This window comes from Eucyclogobius newberryi, unplaced genomic scaffold, assembly GCF_026437365.1.
Source record: "Eucyclogobius newberryi isolate DKJ021-1_F unplaced genomic scaffold, fEucNew1.0.hap1 SCAF_18, whole genome shotgun sequence".
NCBI classification, from domain to species: Eukaryota; Metazoa; Chordata; class Actinopteri; order Gobiiformes; family Gobiidae; genus Eucyclogobius; species Eucyclogobius newberryi.
In genome coordinates, this window is record NW_027315812.1 from 15127872 (window position 1) to 15147968 (window position 20097).

The 20097-nt window shown below is 44.8% G+C and overlaps 1 protein-coding gene across 4 annotated transcripts in view; it reads left to right on the forward strand.

Moving 5' to 3' along the window:
- Positions 1 to 20097, forward strand: part of zfhx4 (zinc finger homeobox 4) — a 71583-nt gene that overhangs the window by 18258 nt on the left and 33228 nt on the right. For all 4 annotated transcript variants that reach the window (XM_072450633.1, XM_072450632.1, XM_072450636.1 and 1 more), the window contains exons 2-6: positions 717 to 3177; positions 3340 to 3558; positions 3672 to 3966; positions 5298 to 5839; positions 18252 to 18466. In XM_072450633.1, the coding sequence (XP_072306734.1) occupies positions 763 to 3177; positions 3340 to 3558; positions 3672 to 3966; positions 5298 to 5839; positions 18252 to 18466 (3686 nt within the window). In that variant the 5' untranslated portion in view covers positions 717 to 762. The remainder of the gene's footprint in view (positions 1 to 716; positions 3178 to 3339; positions 3559 to 3671; positions 3967 to 5297; positions 5840 to 18251; positions 18467 to 20097) is intronic.

The following is a 20097-nucleotide window of genomic DNA, read 5'->3' on the forward strand; positions in this document are numbered from 1 at the left end:
TGGCAACAGAAAGACAGAAACAAAATGAGACACAGGGAGCAAAAACATCATTTTGCTCCTTTAATCTATTGCTATTCTCCATGGAATCATCTGGGGATATGTCAGATTAGAACTGATTATAGCGCGTGCACACTCACTCCAGCGCGCACCACAAACATCCTTGGCCACATGTTTGATTTCATTCCTCACGGTTTTACTGTCCCTCCTACTGGCTTTGTTTAGCCCAGGATTGTTGCGGATTAATCCTCTAATTGCTTTGTAGCTTTGTTGTGAGGCGGAGGGAGTGTAGAAAAACGGGAGGGAGTATTAAGCAGCAGGTGGATTGGGTTAAAGGTTAACATGGCTCTTTAAAGCTCGCTTTTAATGTCAGCTCATTTACACGCAAGGATCTGAAAGGCGCTGGTACTGTATCAAGTAAAAAGGCGCTGGCATGCACTCTGCAAACGAAGTAGGCTATGGGTTTTATTAAGGCTCCATATTGTTCATTTAAATAGCACCTTTTGTTTTTGAAGAAGCTCTTGAAAGGAAATAGGAAAGTTTTTCTTATCTTTTTATCCAGGTTTTGACTTTTTCCTAACAAGACTTAACATAAGAACAAATAGTACCTCAATTAAGTGCTATCAGACACCCAGACTTGATGCTTTGCTTCACACTTCTCTTGTTCTTGGATGACTACTTATTAACTTTTAATTTTTGTCTGTCTTCTCTCTGTCTAGGTCCCTATTAGGCTGGATGAGATGAGATCCTTATGTAGTGGTCGTCATGGCAACTTGTGACTCTCCCCCTATGGTGTCGTCGCGGCAGCAGGAACATGGTGGGCCGAGGCTGGACACTGCTGCTGAGGACCACTCCGCCAGCGCCCCGGAGACCAGCGACAGCAGCCACACCAACTGCGGAGAGCCGGACAAAGGAGCAGGAGAGCACGCTGTGAGCCCGCTGAGGTCCACTACAACCCTCACTGTCAGTGCAACAACCGACCTTGTGTCCGAGCAGAGTCGGAGAGAAAGCTTTACTACTGGTAACAAAGGGAGTGTTACTGGGACTTTACCAGGAGTCGGAGGAGGAGCAGCTTTGGGTTCAGACTGTTCTGCCCCTGCCATGTCTCCAGTGGCACCCACTAAAGAGATCCCCTGCAACGAATGTTCTAGCTCCTTCTCTAGTTTACAAAAATACATGGAGCACCACTGCCCCAATGCCCGCTTGCCTACCACTGGGGGTTCTGAGGAGGGTGAAGAGATGGAAGGGGTAGAGGAGAGTGAGGACGAGCGCACAGGGGCCGGAGCAGAGATGAACAGTGAGATGGAGGAGGAGAGTGATGTGGAGAACCTTTGTGGCGAGATCATCTACCAGCCCGATGGCTCTGCTTTCATTCTGGAGGACACCAAAGAGCAGTGCGGCAACCAGGGGGCGCTGAAGAGCGCTCTCCCGTTCAGGGGCCTACTGTCCCCCCAAACCTTCCCCAACGCCCAGGCCAGCAGCGGCCAGAGTGGCCTGGGCCAAGGGGGGGAGCGGTTGGAGCAGCCCGCTGCACCCATGTCCTTCTATCCCCAGATCATCAACACCTTCCACATCGCCTCATCCCTGGGGAGTAACTCCCTGGCGGCTGACCACCCCTCCTTCCCAAATACCTCAGCTGGAGGGCTGGCGGGCGCTGGTCCCGTGTTGCACAGTTTTCGTGTCTATGACCTCCGCCACAAGAATGACAAAGACTATCTAACGGTGGATGGTGCAGCCAAAAACTCCTGTGTGTCCAAAGATGTCCCCAACAATGTGGACTTGTCCAAGTTTGAGGGCTGCGTATCCGATGGGCGGCGAAAGCCTGTACTCATGTGTTTCCTGTGCAAGCTTTCCTTTGGCTATAGCCGTTCCTTCGTGACCCATGCTGTCCATGACCACCGCATGTCCCTGAATGAGCAAGAGCAGAAATTGCTGAGCAACAAACATGTCTCAGCAATCATCCAGGGCATCGGCAAGGACAAAGAACCTCTTATAAGCTTTCTGGAACCAAAAAAATCCCCCAACTCTGTGCTACCCCATTTTCCCACACCTGCCAACTTCCTAGGGCCGGACACGGGGCTCCGCAGCTTGTGGAACGCTTTTCACAGTGGGGAGAGTGCAGACTCCCTTCAAGCAGGTTTTGCCTTTCTGAAGGGCAGCGCCAGCAGCTCCTCCAATGACCAAACCCCTCGAACCCAAAACATGCCAAAGGCTGAGACCAACCCAAACCTCGGGGGAGGGGCTGGTGCCCACAGGACCCCTGGAGGAAGTGCTGCTGCTGCCTCTGGTGGCAACCTGGAAGGCCGGAACTCTGATAGTGACTGCAAAGGCCACATTAGGGACACATGCACTTTGCAACCTAACGGGCTGGACCTGAGCCAGTACCCACCCATCAAGCGAGAGCCTGGAGCAGTGGGAGGAGACAGTCCAGACCTGGATGAAGATTCTTACTCAAATGGAGGTGGAGCAGAAATGGAGGCAGATGAGGATGAGGAGCAGGCCATGACAATGGTATTGACAGGCCTGCGAGCTGACAGCACCAGTAGCAAAGATTTTCCTCTTTTAAACCAAAGTATTTCCCCCTTATCCAACAGTGTGCTTGCATTTAACAGTGAAAGTAAAGGTCCTGCTTCTGCCTCCTGTTCCTCTCTGTCTGTAAGCGACAAGAGCCGCCTGGCTTCTGCTATGGCAGCTGCCAGGGAACGAGACAATAGTAATGACTCAAGCAATGAAACACTAACAGGACGGGATGGGTCATCGCCATCTGCCCAGCCCCTCGATATGATCATGTTACGCAGAGAAGATGGGAGTCCCGGTCCTCTGCACCAACACACAGGGAACCCCAGTACCCCTGGTACTCCGGGTACTCCCGGTACCCCTGGGCCGGGGGAAAGTTCTCCAGGCAGTGGGGTGGAGTGTCCAAAGTGTGATACTGTCTTGGGATCCTCACGGTCACTGGGAGGGCATATGACCATGATGCATTCCCGCAACTCCTGCAAGACACTAAAGTGTCCCAAATGTAACTGGCATTATAAGTACCAGCAGACACTGGACGCCCACATGAAGGAGAAACACCCCGAGTCTGGGGGCTCTTGTGTCTACTGCCGGACAGGACAACCCCATCCACGCTTGGCCAGAGGCGAGAGCTATACCTGTGGATACAAACCTTTCCGCTGTGAGGTCTGTCCATCTCTGTTTAGTAATTTTTTAATTATTTTGATTCATAGTACTAGTAGTAGTTAAAATACCAAAATATACAGTAGTAGTATTATAGTTCTGTATCCCTTGTTTTTTAGTATGTATTATATGTTTGTGGTAGTTTGACGGTGTTTTCTCTTTTAGGTATGCAACTACTCTACTACCACCAAAGGCAACCTTAGTATCCACATGCAGTCTGACAAGCATCTGAACAATGTCCAAACACTCCAGAACGGCGGCACTGAGGTCCAGTACAACCACAACCACAACCACACCACCCCTGTGCCCAGCGCCAGCCTCGGCGGGGGATGCGGAGCCCCCTCACCCTCCAAACCCAAACAGAAGCCCACGTGGCGATGTGAGGTATGTCACCAGTAAAGTCTACCCTTTGTTCTGCTCAAATGGAACCTTACACATGTATCCCAGTTATAAATAGGAGTCTTTATTGGCAATAAAACATCACCTGTTTGCTGCAGGTTTGTGACTATGAGACCAACGTGGCTCGGAACCTGCGGATCCACATGACCAGTGAGAAACACATGCACAACATGATGCTGCTGCAGCAGAACATGAAGCAGATCCAGCACAGCCTTCACCTGGGCCTGGCCCCAGCTGAGGCAGAGCTGTACCAGTACTACCTGGCCCAGAATATGGGGTTGGCAGGGGTCAAATTGGAGAACCCCGCTGGAAGTGCCGGCCCAGAGCCTCCAATGATGATCAACCCCTTTCAGCTGGACCCTGCCACCGCCGCTGCTTTGGGATCTGGCCTGGGTACGTCTTAACTGAAGAGATCAATAAATGGATACTAATGTTTTTAAGTCTGTTTATGAGACTCCCAATAATTCTGTGATTGTTTACACAAATCTCATATTATCACACATTTATTCCTTGTTTTCCTTCATACTTCTCTGTATTCTAGTTTTACTGTCTAGCTTTGTCACTTTCACACTATCTCCCTTCCCCCTGCTCCCCTGGTTTACCCTCTCTTGTGTCTTTCCGTCTCTTATCTGTTCTCTCAGATTGTCCCTCTGTCATTGTCTCCTTTGCCTGACCCCTCTCACTGATTAAAAAATGATTATGAGACGCCACATGAGAATTATTCTTAATCTTTCATTTGTAATTTTCTTAAGTCAGCTTAATCCCTCCCCTTACACATCCAGCAGCCCACTTTGCCTGGTCCTGGAGAGCATGCACACAGACATATACACAGCACGCTGACACGCGGCAGGAAGCAGCGTCCCATAGGAGAGAGGTTTAACAATGACCCTGCAGTGATGTACACCTACCGCCTCTTGTACTGTGGAGGTCACAGCCCGCCAGCAGATGTACTCAGTGAATTACACCAGGAACACTGCTCCCCATCGTGAGCCTGGCTGTATGCACGCTAAGATACATAGAGCACAACTATTTCATATTTTAAATGGTTGAATGTTTTCCAATATTTTATCCTGTAAATTATAACACATGTAAGACACTGCTGCTCTGCAAATCTCATCAGCTAATTGGGGAATTGTTCAATCTGAGAAAAGACTTGATGAGCTTTCGTACCATGCTTAGATAGACAATAACAGGATCAAATGAGACAGTTAATTACATTGATATGAATGAAAGATCTTTTTTTCTCTGAGGGTGGGCGGGTAGATGAAAGGAAGCCTGTGTAATGCATTGATCAGCCCCTGAGATATGTGTGTGTGTGAGAGAAATACTCTAAAATCGCTGTCCCGCCATCACAGAGAGTAGTAATTAAAGCTACCTGATGAGCGAGTTAGCAGGTTGAAAGGATGATTGTAATTGATCCTGATTCAATCCTATTAGGTTTTTTTATAGACGAGACTTTGTAAGGCGCGCCAGTGGGGGCTTTATTTTATCAAATCCTTTTGTATGAGAGAGGCCTGCACCAAGGACTTCTCTTCCACACCTAATTTCATTTAGTAAAAAGAGCTTTTTTATTCCTTACTTTCCTTGATTCTACCGTGCATACAGCGCCTTTATTTTCAAGTGCTTTGTTTTATTCTTGTACTTCAATGTTTTTGTGTGCCTTTTCTACAAGCGTCTCCCTGCCTCTTTGCAGCCTAATAGAGTTCCTATTTTTTCCTCTGTAGTGAACAGCGACTTGTCGGCGGAGCTCCGCATTGCCAGTGGTCAGCTGATGGCAGATGACCTGTCCCTGGTTACGGCTGGAGGAATGGGGGGCATGTCCACCTCAGACCCCTCCCTGTCATCCCTGTCGCCCCCCATCAGTGACCCCTCCCTGCGCCTCTACCAGTGTGCCGTGTGCAACTGTTACTCCTCGGACAGCCTGGAGGCCCTGAACGCCCATGTCAACGCGGAGCGCTCTCTTCCCGAGGAGGAGTGGCGCTGTGTGGTGGGCGATGTCTACCAGTGCAAGCTCTGCAGTTACAACACCCAGCTAAAGGCCAACTTCCAACTGCACTGTAAGACTGACAAGCACATGCAGAAGCACCAGCTGGTGGCCCACATCAAGGAAGGAGGCAAGGCCAACCAATGGAGATTAAAGTGTGTGGCCATTGGCAACCCTGTGCACCTCAAGTGCAACGCCTGTGACTACTACAGCAACAGTGTGGATAAACTGCGACTTCACGCCACCAACCAGAGGCACGAGGCTGCCATTCGCCTTTACAAGGTAAAACTATGTTTTTATTACACAGAACACAAAAGCTGTACACAGTGTGTTCCTTTCAGGTGTACTTTGTTTATGAGTGCTTCATTTTCACTATATATTGAATTGGTGTCTAATGTTTTATTGCACCATGGAGGATAGGCTAAGCATATATGCAGTCTCTAACTTCATAAAACGGTTTCTCTTGGTCCTGTTAAAGGATTATATCTATTAATTAAACCGTTTACACTTTAAGTTCTTCTTAATTGTTTCTTTTGAAATCTGTTATTTTCTCTTCATCAGTGATGTTGTTTTTGGGAATCTCCTGGGTTAAATAGTTAAAGAGATATTTCCCAAGCCTTGACCTAGAGGCCAGGATCAAGTGCATTACATTAATGAGGATTTTTACTGGTAGCTGTGTTTGGCAGTGGCAAATGTTTGTGATGGTATATTTAAAGTAAAACAAATCAGAGCAAGAAGAAAAGGCCAACAGAGAGAGTCTAAGAATGATTGTACATTTTTGTTTTATGCATTCACACACCACACATTTGCTTTTATTTATCTACACCAGTTAGGATTTCATATGCACAGTGTTGGCTGTGGCTCATATGGCTCGTCCCAGTGGCCCCTCGGTGCCCCCACAGTCCCTTGTTCTTCTGTACCAACCACTAACCCACAGTGTTTAACAAATGTGTTCCACAGATGACGTTTTTTAATGCTTCTGGCAGAAATCCAACATTTTTATCCTTGGACATATGGTGGAAGAGCAAAGCAGCCATAGGCAGCACAGGGAGGGCAGGGAAAGAACTTCTTTATTTGACCAGAAAAACACCTCTCCTTTTATGTATTGGCAAAGGTGAAACGCACATGGGAATGAAGGTAGCTTGGCCGGGTGCATAAAAGATCCAAGTGTTGACGACTTTACCATATGGTTTGGAAACACAGAATATCTTTATGGCATGAAAAATCATTTGAAGATATAAACAAAAAGCATATTCAGGGAATTTTATGGGTGCTTTGTAGCAGCAATAGAGTACTTCTGAAGGGAGTGGGAAGTTTGAGAGCTTTTTTCCAGGCTTTAATTCACCACAAGGGAAATGACATTAAGAGCACATGGGCATCCAATCATCTGGTGACCAGGGCACAGCAGGTGGCACAGGAAGTCCAACCTTACAAGGAAAAAGACAGCCACTGCCAAGCTGCTTTCTGGACATGAAATTAAAGTTGCATTTCCTCAGGAATTGGTAGTTGATGTTAATTACAGAATTTCAGAAAGAAAAACATTCCCTGATGTTTTTAGCACTTTTTTGGTCATACATTTTAGCTTTAGAATTATCCCCCACATGTACTCTAGTCTGAATGCCAAATGTGAAAGGTTTGAATATGCCAGGAGCTTGTGGAGTATTGTGGGTATTAAATGGTGTTGTTGCATGGCATGACCATTTCTGGCCTGAACAGTGTTTGACTTAGCTCTGACTATAGTGATGTATGGATTCATTACAATTTTAATAACAAACATAGCTCTAATGGATGTAGAAAGAGGAGTAAATCTGTCAGTAGCGCTCAGTGTGGGCGGCAGGGCTACGGTTGGGGTTCACACAGTAGTGAGTATGTATGTTTTTGTGTGCGTCTACAGCACAGTGAGGTACAGATCTTCCCTTGGGTCATTAGGAGTTGGGAATGTCCATGGTCCATAAGGCCTGGCTGGACCACACACTGTCTCAAACCTCAGCACCTGGATTCTTCAATAAATCTTAAAATGTCCATGAAGCTTTCCATCATTATTCATGCCAGGATAGATGTCCAAGGTCCAATGAACATTCGTTTTTGTTGTCAACATTTTTGGAACTTTTACACACAACTGGTGTATGAATGAGAGTGTGTAGTGACCGTGAATGTGGGACAACAGATGTAAATGAGCCCATAGCTACAATCCAGCGTGTTTACAGCATGTACAGCATATCATGTATGGTTATTAACGTGCACTGTCCTGACCAAATTAAAGAAGAAAACAAATAAACTATGCTATGATTATTACATAGAAATGAATTATGTTTAATTTTTAATGAATTGTGTTCTGGACATTCTTAAGTACTATAAATTCAAGTGATTCATTAATTATACTCATTTGTCTACGTCTGTTTATGGCCGAGCTTGTCTGCAATTTATGGATAAAATAATTGAAATTCAGAATTAGAAAAAACATGGAAGTGTCTGTTGTAACGTCAGTCTGTCCATCTTTTTTATTCATTTTTTTCTCCTCTGTCCCTCCCCTGGGGAGCAGCAGATAGGCCATCTCATTACCCATGATCCTACTGGCAGTGCAGTGGCAGAGAGACGAGAGGTGGGGTGAATTAAATCTGGGGGTGAGGGGGAGCGGGAAGGAAAGGACTAGATTGTCCTTCATTTTTGTATTTTTTCCATTTCCCCATCACCCATGCTGCATTTCTCCTTTACATTATATTCTCCTTCATCTCTCAGACATAGATGGCAGTGCTTATGCATCTGCAATATTAAGTCTACCGCCGTGTGGTGGCTATTAGCAAGGGTCAACCCTGCCCACTCTCATTTGAAAACCAAATGGCCTATATATATGCAGCCCAAATTATTGGACTGTCATTTGGACTTGTGTGATGGGGAAATGGACAGGAGATTGACTCCCAAAGATTTGCATAAAAAGCCATTGAGATAGTCCCAGAATAGAAAAGAGTCTGAATCTATTTCAAATGCATGGCGCCACTTATGATACACACTCACTTAAACGTATGCATTTAAAAGAAAGACATACATAGATTTAGTGGTGCAGTTTTACATACAATAGCACTTGAAGACTATGGCAGTGAGGTTTATGAAGTTGCCATTTTCCACTTTGGCCCATGTCCTCTTGTTCGAGACACTCTTGATCAGCAAGTCCTTGTCTCACACTCGCACGCTGTCTTAAATAGTTGCTCCTCTCTTCAAACAGAATGTTCAGACACTTCACACTAGATGCTACTTGACTGTGATATATAGATTTTCATGTTCTGTCTTGGAGTCGGGCTGATGCGGTCTCCCAACGTCGGTACAGCGGAGAAGAGCAGTGGATACAGCCGTGTTTTTTGCCAAAAAGCTTGCTGCCTGTCTGTCTGTCTGTCTTCCTGTATTCACTTCCACCGCTCCCTACCTCCCCTTTGCTGCTCGCTGTGGCATAGAGGCAGAGAGACGCCGGTTAGTAGATTATTCAAATGGTTTCGTCTTTCACCTGCGTACAGATTACAATGGAAATCTTTCAGAAGGCCGTGGGTGACGAAGTGGGCGGTGGAGGGTGGTGGCTAATTAAAGCATAAAAGCAGGTGTGTGCTTGTGTGCGCTTGTTGCTTTTTTGTGTTTGTCAGAAAGAGGTTTTCAATAGGCAGACTTCCTTATCCTCCCCCTTCGTCCAATAATCCCCAGATATTAATAAGACTTTCTCCCACTCTCCTAAAGCCTTAAGCAGATGGTCAGTGGACAATTAGTGTGTATGTTCTGTCTCCAGCTTTGGTCACGTATATTTTTTATATTAGCATCCCCCCCATTTCTTTGTAGTTACAAAACCTACGGTACCTATATAGCACTTCTATTGACTTTGTGTAGGAGCTTCTATTTTACACTTTGTATTTAGTTTGAAGTTGTCTCCTTGTATCAAGAGGTGGGCAATATATCAACATTGAGATAATATTGTGAATGTTGATTTTAATTAAAAATGATAATTAAAAATAAGTGTATTAAACCCCAATATGTTTAAAGACATGTTTTAACACATTTTTTTTTTACTGATATGGGAAGTTATCATTTTGACATTTCTGGTTTTGTCCTTCTCTACTGTTAATTGTATTTACATTGTCTAGAAAAGTTTAAAAATCCTTATTTTAATGTGGTACTCCTCGGTGTGACCCTCCTCTTCCCTCTTGGGTTATGGTCTGCTTGGGATTGTCCGTACTGAGGCCGAGCCATTTGTCTATGTGCACGGGAGTGTAAAGCAGATCAGGACTGACAGGTATAGGAAAGATAGCAGAAAGGAGGAGGGGGCAAACCTGGTACAATAGTTAGTGTCTTCTCTACCACCAGGGGACATTCGGACAAAGAAGCTCGCAGACTTTGGCTTTTTTCGACTGGATCTTCCCCCTTTTGGTCATTGTGTTCATTTTTACCAACCATTTTGAACTTTCTCAAAACATATTCCTCCTGGTTTCATCTGCCCGCAAATATGCAAGAAGGAAAAAAACAAGGTAATAATTCAAGCGTGTGACCTGAACCTTGCTCGACTCTCTTTTGATGGCTTGATTTGATCAGCTTCAAACAGGTCACAAGATTGCAACATCTGATATTTAGTCTATTAACTTAAAAGTCGCCATCACCTGATGTACAAATTCATGCCAAGTTAAAAAGGGGAAAAAGTGGTGTGGCAAACATTTTAATTGGCAGAAAATGGCTCCTCTTATGGCACCAGAATGGTATTTAGATAGCACATAGCCACTTTCCTGTCTCATAGAGCTATCAGGATATTGATAGGGACAAAGTTGAACTGGAATACTTCTCGACGCCCCCTCTGGATCAATAATCAATCGACTGGAGGTAATTGTGCCGCTCTTGGAGAGGTCCCAAGTCTCCCCACTGCACACTCCTCTCTGTCATTATCAGCATGTGGCCTAGTATTCGGCATTTCAGCATTCCAGTTGTAATTGATTTTAACCATTAGATGCTCAGTGAATAGATAAGTAGGGGGAGATATTCGATTATACGCTAGAAGGGAGGGAATATGGGATGTTTTGGTGTGGGCCAGAGGAAGAAGAAGAACCCAACCTGTCTTTCTCTATATCAGTGGCCTTTCCACCCTGGCAACGGCACAATATACGACTGACCTCCTGTGAGTTCAAGCAGCTTAGTTTGTGCGAGGTAATCCCTAATGCTTTGAAATAGACCTGATAGAAAGCCCACTTACTTGTTTGGGATTAATACCAGCCTGCAGAGGGGTGGGGGATCTTGAGTTTTCTGCACGTTTAGTTAAATTAGCACATGTAAATTATGCTTGTAAAAAGGTAAATATACTGTACAAACACTGAATATATTTGTGTTTTATATTTCGAGTGGGCAGTATTGGTGTCATTGCGAGTCAGTGCCAGTGTCTCCTCCATCTCTTTGTTTCAAATGTATATTCATATTTTGTACATTAAAACACATTTCAGTCTCGCTTTCAAACATATTCGTTTTTAATGTTATTGTAGATCCTGCATTAGTTTATTGTTCATAAAAGCTCGATGATTGTGACCAGACTAAACTGCAATCCAAAACTGAGGGTGGTAACGGGGTCCTACTGTTTTTGACAATTTTTTTCCTTCTCTTTTGCGTCCGGAGTGTAGATTAGGACGAGTGGTCGGGGCGGTGGGGGTAACAAAGGCAAACATTTGAGTAATCTTCAAAGAGCCCATTGGTATGTTGAGTGGACGCTGGTATGCGGACTGTGGCTGAGGCTTTTTCAGAGGAAAACAATATCCTTCTTTAGCCCTATACTCTGAGGCCTGGGCAAACACGGCAGCCTGATCACCACTATCAAGTCACCCACCACCCCTGTTCATGCTAACGCTAAATGTGACAAATACCTCTCATTATTCATATCTATATTAAGCATATTATACTTACTTTATCTCATACAGGGCCCAGATTACTCCCAAGGTGATGTTCTGAAAATGTATCTGTATGTAGCTGTTTAGCTGAACGTTGTTGTTGCATGTTTAACTAAATAACTAAAAATGTGTGTCTAAAATGCGTAAATAAAGTGTGTTAGTTTGTGTTGAAAGTGTTCTTGTCAACTTCTATGCTATTTTCCCTACAACAATGCTAAAGTCCACACAGAAATCCGCTTGCGCTGTAAAAATCTGTATTTGCCTATTTCAAGGTAACCAGCAGTGGAAAAATGTTGTGTAGAAATTGCGTGAAAATGTTGCAATAACTGTTATCTTTGTGTTCTGGGAGACTCGCTCTCCCCTATTTAAATGTTTGCCCTTGATAAAACCAGGCGGAGCAGACAGGAAAAGAGTGCCAAACTGTACTGAGGGATCAAGTATGCCATCTTGTAGGTCAACTCCGAGTCATTTGATTTCCTAAGGAAATATGCAAAACGGCTCCGCTCGAGTGGTGCTTGCCATTGTGTGGGTATTAAGTTACATCTTTTGCCCAAGTAACGAAACAATGTGTGATCGCACTTCATACAACACAAACTACATGTTTCCTAACCTCTCTCCTGGATTTAGACATGTTTGTAAAGCCTTGTCAGACAGTACAGTTTCCATTTCACACTAATATACCTGTTTAAACTAGATGTACTTACATGCAACACTTTCTGTTGAAGAGGTTAATAAATATGGATATGTTTTGTCCGCTGAAACTAGCTAAAGAGTGTCTTCCATTTTGTCACTCTTTGAAAATGAACTTTCTTTGTCCAGTAATCAGCAGCCATTTTCTCACGAGGATCCACCCCAGGGATAATTTCTCCCATTTCTCTGTCATTAGCAAGGCCTGGCATTAAGCTTGTGTTTTGTTCCCTGTACCTTTTGTTTAGTGCTAAGTGAAACCATGCGACCGGGTTGGGGCTAACTACAAAACAATACTCCCCTTCACAGGCGCAGGAATGTGTAATTAGTGATTTGAACCCATCCAGATTCTTCCAATTCTCATTCTGCAACTCTGTCTGCCTCTTTTGTTGTGGCTGTCACTGTTTCTGTGAATCTATGTTATTTATCTCTTATATGCTCTATATTTCTCCCACTGCACGCCTCTACCACTGCTTCTGTCTAACTATCATTAATGGACTTTTTTTTTTCCCCTTGGAGTCTTCATTACTAACAGTGCAGAAAAACAAACTTGGTACAAACCGCTGTACCAAAAATTATTTTCCCTCTGCTTCCCGTTCGGTTTAAGTTAAAGATAACAACATCAGCGTTGTACAAACCTCTTTGATGGTTCAACTCGATGGTTGGAAGCTCCAGATTTTTCAAACCCTTATTTATGTTTTTCTCTATGTCTTTCACAGATCCTGTCAATTAAGCTTTGCCTTGATTTCCCAAACGCCTTTTTACAGGCTAGGAAACATGCTTGAACCCTACCCAAAAGCGTGTTAGTTTTTCTGCATCATCCCTTCTTGTACAACACAAAAAAGATGTTCCCTTGAGCATGTTAGCATTTAAATGATTACAATCTCCTCAGTCTGTTTGATTGTGGGTTGATGGAAAAGATAATCCCAGAGCTAGAGATAGTTTAGGGAAATGGCTTGTTCTGGTCAGTCTCACCTGGCGGCCAAATGGAGACAGGCAGGGGCTTTTAGACCCTAATGGGCTAAGGTCAGAGGAGCTAATAGGGAGTAAGTGGCTCAGTTGTTCTGTCTAAATCTAATGCTAATGTAAATACTGATCCATTTTATCCAGTGCAGAGGTGCGCTAACACTCATGCATCAAGGGCTGAGCTCTACTCTGCTGCCTCTGTCTTTGAGATTACATTAGCGCATGCTCCAAACTGTAGCTTTATTAGTCTATACATTTATTGAAGAGGAAGTATGCGATCAATAAGGCATATTTTGTCTACATAATGAATCAGGTGTTTTTGTGTGTGTGTGTGTGTGTGTGTGTGTGTGAGAGAGAGAGAGAGAGAGAGAGCGAGAGAGAGAGAGAGAAGGCAGTGAAAAGCAGCAGTGATAGTGAGAGGTCAGGGGTCAGGAAGCTGTGAACTTCAGATTGACCTTTTGACCCAGGTGTCAGACACACTTACGTCATTCCCACAAGTGTGTGTGCAAGCTGTGAGGGCATCACAAAACTGGATACGCTATTTACTGGGTTTAGAGCTACACTATATGGCTTCCTAGTTTCTTTGTGCTGCTAAAAAGGCATAGAAATATACAGAGAAATGGAAAAGAGGAGAAGGAGAGGCAAGTTTAGCAGAACTCTTGTAACAGACTCATTGTAATACTTAAGTTTATTTGGCTTGGCAGACCGTATGTGATAGATGCTTGTTGTTTTTGGGTAACCTAAAGCACACTGGTCCACAGACTGTGCATCCTGAGCTGTGATCACACCGCGCCGGGGCCCAAAGGAGCAGCTTCTCTCCAGGAACTTTCTTAGTCTGAAAATAGCAGTGAGAGAAATGAGCAGAGGTAGAAGTGGCTGGGTTGAGCCGAGGCAAGGAGCTTTGTGGATTGTTTTGTCTCTGCAGCATCTTCAGATCACATGCAGTGGCCTTGTGCGAGTGTGTGGGGCTGTGTGCGGCTGGGAGCAGAGATGTGCTCTGTGCATAAGTAATGTGCATTCAGCACTTTTTCTGTGTGAAGGCTATTTGCATATTTGTTTGTGTGTGCAGCAGCGAATTTGTCTCACTCTACACTATATTAGCTCTGTTTATACAGAAGGTGGCACAGACCTGGGCCTGTCTGAGAGCCTGCAGTCTGCAGCTCTTCCAGTGGCACTGATCTTGCGTTACATCTATGTCTCGGGGCTGAGCAGCGGTTAGCACTAACATGTGTTAGGGAGGTAGTAGAACTGATGGAATTCTACACTTGGCAGCCTTCCAGGCAGAGCTGGTATGTATTTAAAATACTTTCAAGGAACAAAACATGCTTTTGTTGTTTTCTGGGCAGAGTGGGACTGTTTTTGTCTCCAATGGCCCTCAGGGGGCCCAGGGGAGAGCACCGGAAGCTGGTGACATTCCTAAAAGAAGGTGTACCATCAGTGTGCCTTTCCCAGTCTGTCTCAACATCCAGAGACAGAGCCGATATACTGCTCTGTACATATAAAACAAGTACACACACGCTTACACACACCGGTTATTAAGACATAGCTGTTGTAGTGCAGGTTTCTTATTTTCACAGTGTGTTCATTAACTGCCTGGTTTTTCGCTTAATGACAGGAAAGACTCATGTTTGTACTGAGCACCCTAATTTGTCATTTGGTTTATAGAGAAAAACATGGCCCTGCTGCTTTGCATCATATTCTGAATATTTTTGTCTTAAAACATTGTACACGCGTAAAGACAAAACGAAATGGAAATTACACACAGACACAGAGAGACTTTTATGAGGTGGAATACAAAAATGTGCCATTAAATTACTGATGCGTAAACAGTGGCAGCTCACACACATGTGAAGCACGAAGAAACAGAAAACATTGGAATTATCCCACACACTCTCTGTCACGCGGTGTACACAAACTGCATCCCCAGATAAAAGAAGTAGAGAAACGTCTTTTGGATTGCTTTATTAAAAATTCAGTTAATGAGGCAGTTTTGTCATCGCACATAGAACAAATGAATGTGAGACAGCGGCACTGCGCTCTGCGCACTCCCAGCCACAGGAGGTGTGCTCTGTGTCTGTGTGAGAGGGAGAAAGGTGTTTTGTAAACATCTCATTCTGCATAATGAATGCAGTCCTCTTGTCATCCTCCGCCTCAGTCACACACACACACACGGCATTAGTGCCTCCCTCACCTGTCACACTCTCCTCCTCTTGGCTCAGGAGTCGATTGCTGACAGGTAAACAGGAAGTCCCCAGTACTGTCGTTTACATGCTGTGTATGAGAGCACACCTCCACTTCCTCTGAGACACTCGGGCCGTGTTCAGGTCAGGGCTGGAAGTGTTGTTAGACTCAGTCTGATTGGCCCACTGGGACTGTTAGCTTATTTGGTTGTTTGCCAAACACTAATCCCTAACAATTAACCACGGGGCACTCTGGAGAGGAGCCATATTGACAGGGACAGGCTGCTTTGCCAGGCGCTACACACATGCTGCTTGTTAAAGCATATGCCGCCTGTTATAACACATGCTGATTGTTATTACACATGCTTATAAAATACAGCAGCACTGTAGTTAGTACGTGTATATGTGTTAGTATTCTCACATGGATGCTCTGCCGACCCACCAACAGTGTGTTTGTGTGTTCGAATATGCATTACACAACCCGCGCCTGGCAGGAGTCAAAGTGCTTCTTTAAAAGTTCATAAATCATGGATGCTCTGGCCTGTGATCAGCAGACCGCCTGCATTTGAGGCCTGCCGAGCCCAGAGAGAGACCGACCGCCTCTAGTTTAGGTCTTAAACAAACCCTCTGGAATGTGCTGATGGGGACAGAATTAATATTAGGCCTGAACCTATCTGGCTGCCGGGCTCAACCCCGACTATATCATAACTCTCAAGCAAGAACATTTCCCAAAAGTTGAAGTTAGCAAATGAAAAGATTCTTGTCCAGGCCTCCTCTTTGCTCGTTGGGGACATGAAAGCATTTGTCTGAAAGCGTCAAATCACAATTATAACACACTATAGCACAATGTTTGTGCTCGACCATAGGTTTTTTGTATGCATTTGTCTGCACTAAATGAAAGTCTGCCTTACATTGCTCAGATATAATTTGTCTAGTGAAATTAGCGCTCATATCTGGAAGAATGTTGTTGAAATGATTGCAGAGTGGATTCCAGACATGATCGAATTGAAGCAGAACAAATAGCTCAAAGCAGTGAAAAATACAGCTTTTCTCGAGTGGAGTGATTGACAAGGTTAATGAGAATGAGGAGAAAGAACAGTGGGCCTTTTATGTGCTCCTAGTGTTTTGCATTTATGAAAGGCCACAATGGGTTAATGACAAATGAACAACAAAGAAAATGTGACGATTTTAATGAGAAGACAGTGCTAGACACCTTTCTCCGAATATGTTTGCATGTGCACGTGCATGTGTGTGGTTTCCAGGGGGGAGGGAGCGAGGGAGGGAAAGAGGAAGAGAAAAGAGGCAAAGAAAGGGAGTGAGGGAGGCCTCCTTTCACAGAGAAACAAAGATAGGTGTAATTAATGGCCCTGAGCTCTGGACTTGGGGAGCTTTCTTCTGACAACTCCGACTTAATTAAAACTTAAGACTTCTGAAAGGGCCTCTGACTGCGAAGGGACGTCCCACCGTCTCGTGAGAAAAAGCTCGTAAGATTTCCTACAAAAGGGGGAAAAAAGAAGGGCAGAGACAGAGGGAGAAAAGATGTGTTAGCGGCTGTAGCTATGTTGCTAATCCCTGTTGGTCAAAGGAGGGAGGGCAGGAGGAGGGTTGAACTCACACACCTGCAGTTAGCTAACCGTGCCCCCACCTCACCGCATCCTTCCTCCCAAAACACAGGCACGCATTTATCCCTTGAAAATATGACCCAGCTAACTTCTATACCCTCTCGGAATGATGCGTTCTACCTTGAGAGACGGCGCGACGAAAATGTATACGACTTCACGCACACCTGTTTCACACATGGGTCCCTGAGTAAATCTTACGCTAACCTTCATAAGCCACCTCTGCTCCGTCTATTGCTGCTTCTCTTACTCTGCCTCCACTTCTCCCTGGCTCCCTCTACGCAGGATCAGATAATAAAAGGCTGGCCTGCTCTTTTGTTTTTGTGCATTGTTCATTAGCCCGGCAGCAACAACAGAGGCACACTTGATATGCTTGGCTTGACTGGGTGTATGGGAGGATAGGGGCAAGGTGGGACGGAGGGGGGAACGGGGGGGGTTTGTGTGCGTCTGCATGTGTCCACAGGCCTATATGCTGAGGGGAGGCTCAGAGAGAGGTAGGGGGTAGCTTTGCATGGCTGCGATGCCATTAAAGAGGCAACTGGAAATTAAGGGGGCTTGCAACTGACAGCGCACGTTGAATGAGAAAACCCCTGCAGCTGCGGAACAATGGGGAGAGCCGGACAATGCGTGCTTAAAGACAAAAACGGGATTCTAGGTCTAAGCTTCTTTCTCTGACTTTTGTTACGGTTTGATCTCAGTGTCACCTTAAACCTATCTAGTTAATTTGAGAAAGTGTAACGCTGGGGCTTAGGCTTGCTGATCTTTTTACAAAAAACGTAACCATATATTTTTTAATATTATAAGGGATATTCAAGTGGATGTACACACAGTGGGCATTGAACAGTAACAAATATGTCGATGAAATAGAAGTAGTAGTTTGTGCATCGGTTGTAGTGTCATCAACAGTTGAGCACCAGAAACAGCAGCAGGAGTAGTTGTAGTAGAAGTAGTATTAGTTACTGTAGTAGTAGTAGTTGTGGCAGCAGCAAGAATCTTACTAATAGGAGCAGGGTGCATTTCTTTCTGCTTATTTATCATTACTGTAAGAAGTGGGTAATATATTGAAAAATCATGTTTAGAAAATCGAGTTTATTGTCTTTAATTTAAACTATTAAACATTTTCTCATGAAGAGACAGAAAACAGTATGAATATTTGTTTTAAGTTTTATTTGAATAAAACCTGTTGTTGATATCACAAGTAGTATTTTGTCTCCTCAGTTCCTTCTCTCCTTTACTGTCAGTTAAAGTCAACTGACAGACATAAACCGCACATACAATGACAATAAAAAATAATAATGGTTCGATCTGGAGTGTTAATCTACCCGTCCTGCTTCCCCCACAGTACTTGCAGAAGCAGGACGGCGCCTACAGCCCTGAGTCGTGTCTCTACCACTGCACGCTGTGTGACTACTCCACCAAGGCCCGGCTGAACCTGGTGCAGCACGCTCGCTCGGCCCGCCACCAGCAGAGTGAGGGCCTGAGGAAGCTCCAGCTCCACCAGCAGGGCCTGAGCGGGGAAGAGGAGCTCAGCCTGCAGGACCTCTTCCACGTCAAAGAGTCCAGCCAAGGTCAGTGAGCCGTTCACCTGTGATCGTGTGACGCCGTGTTGTGGCTTTCAGTTCATGCTGGAGTTTCTCTCTGGATATTGTTCAAGTTTTGCTTTTTCACATACATATATTTTGCGTTTTAAATAGTGATGTGATACCTTTTATTACCTTCATATCGTCATATAATTCCCCCCTATTTCTAGTGCAGCTATATTGACTTGCTATAGGTTATACACTCCATTATATACTCCTTTTTAACATTACTAATGGCCAGGATTCTTCACTTACCACCCTTTTGTCACAATTTCTGTTTTGTTTTGTCAAACCTCATGCCCCCTCCCTTTACCCTGGCCTTCAGCTCCAGATCAACTCCCTTGATACAGCCCTGTGCATTCGTCCTAATCTCTCCAAAATGAGCATACTGTTCCTATTATGCCTCCGCTCGTCCACAAACACACACACTGTCCCGAAAACAGGGACATCCCAGGCAGGCTGGTAGTTTATGAAATTTCACCTTGGGAGTATCTGTGTGAAAAGGTCTATAGCCATGCGCACACACACACACACACACACAGACAGACGCACACACAGACAGACGCACACACGCACACACACACACACACAGACGCACACACACACACACACACACACACACACTAAGGCTACACAGTGTCTCCCTGGAGTGAGCTTTCATTTCCTTTCTCATGACCAAAGCAATTTGGCTTTCATTTAAGAGTCTCGGCCCTGCCAGCAGCTAATAAGTGTAACAGAACTGTAAAACATTCAGAGACAAAAAAAAAGATTAATCGTTTTTGTGTGTATGAGTGGGGGTTGGATGGTTGGTGAGGGGTTGCAGGGTGTAAGCAGAGGGGGCCGCACACTGTAATTCAAACCAGAAGACGGAGAGTCGGGGTCCATTATTTAGTCATCCCTATGTTAATGCGGCCGGGAGAAAATGAGCGCTTAACTTGTTTTTGCTTTGCTTGACCTGAAGGAGCGGGCGGGGCGGCAGCGGGGAGAAGGGGGATCCACTTTTGAAATAGCATTCCAGCATCGCATTAGCCCATACATCCCTCTCCTCTTCTTCTTCTCTCTTTCTCTCTCTCTCCCGAGGTGTAGTATGAATCTGCACCAGCCAAACTGTCCTGTTTATACTGTACATGCACTCCCAGCACAGATGGAGGCCAGCGCTTAGAAACATATGTGAACCCACAGCTAAAGAAAGGAGCAGCTCCCAAAGCTGAAACAGAGAAGGTTAGCGGTGTACGTTTGGTTTTAATTACGCGGGGATCAAAGTTTCGCTCAAATTCGGGAAACAGAAAAGCATGCTTAGATAAATCACTACTTTACCAATTTAACAGGCCCCCTCCTTCGAGTTATGGTGCTATTTGTATCGCAAACTCTCTCTCCTTTTCTCTCTCTCTCCTTTTTTGTCCTTCCTCCACTTTCCACCTATCCATTTTTAAAAATCCAGAATATAGTTTTTTTTTTGCACTACACTTTCTGCATTTGAGAGCCGTACCCAGATTTTAAACTTGTCAGAAGCAATTGGCCCCCGTTTGCCCATTTTAAACGTTCCACTCATAAAATTACACAGTATTTGTTGTCCAGGTCTTAGTTTTATATCTTGGCTTTGATGGC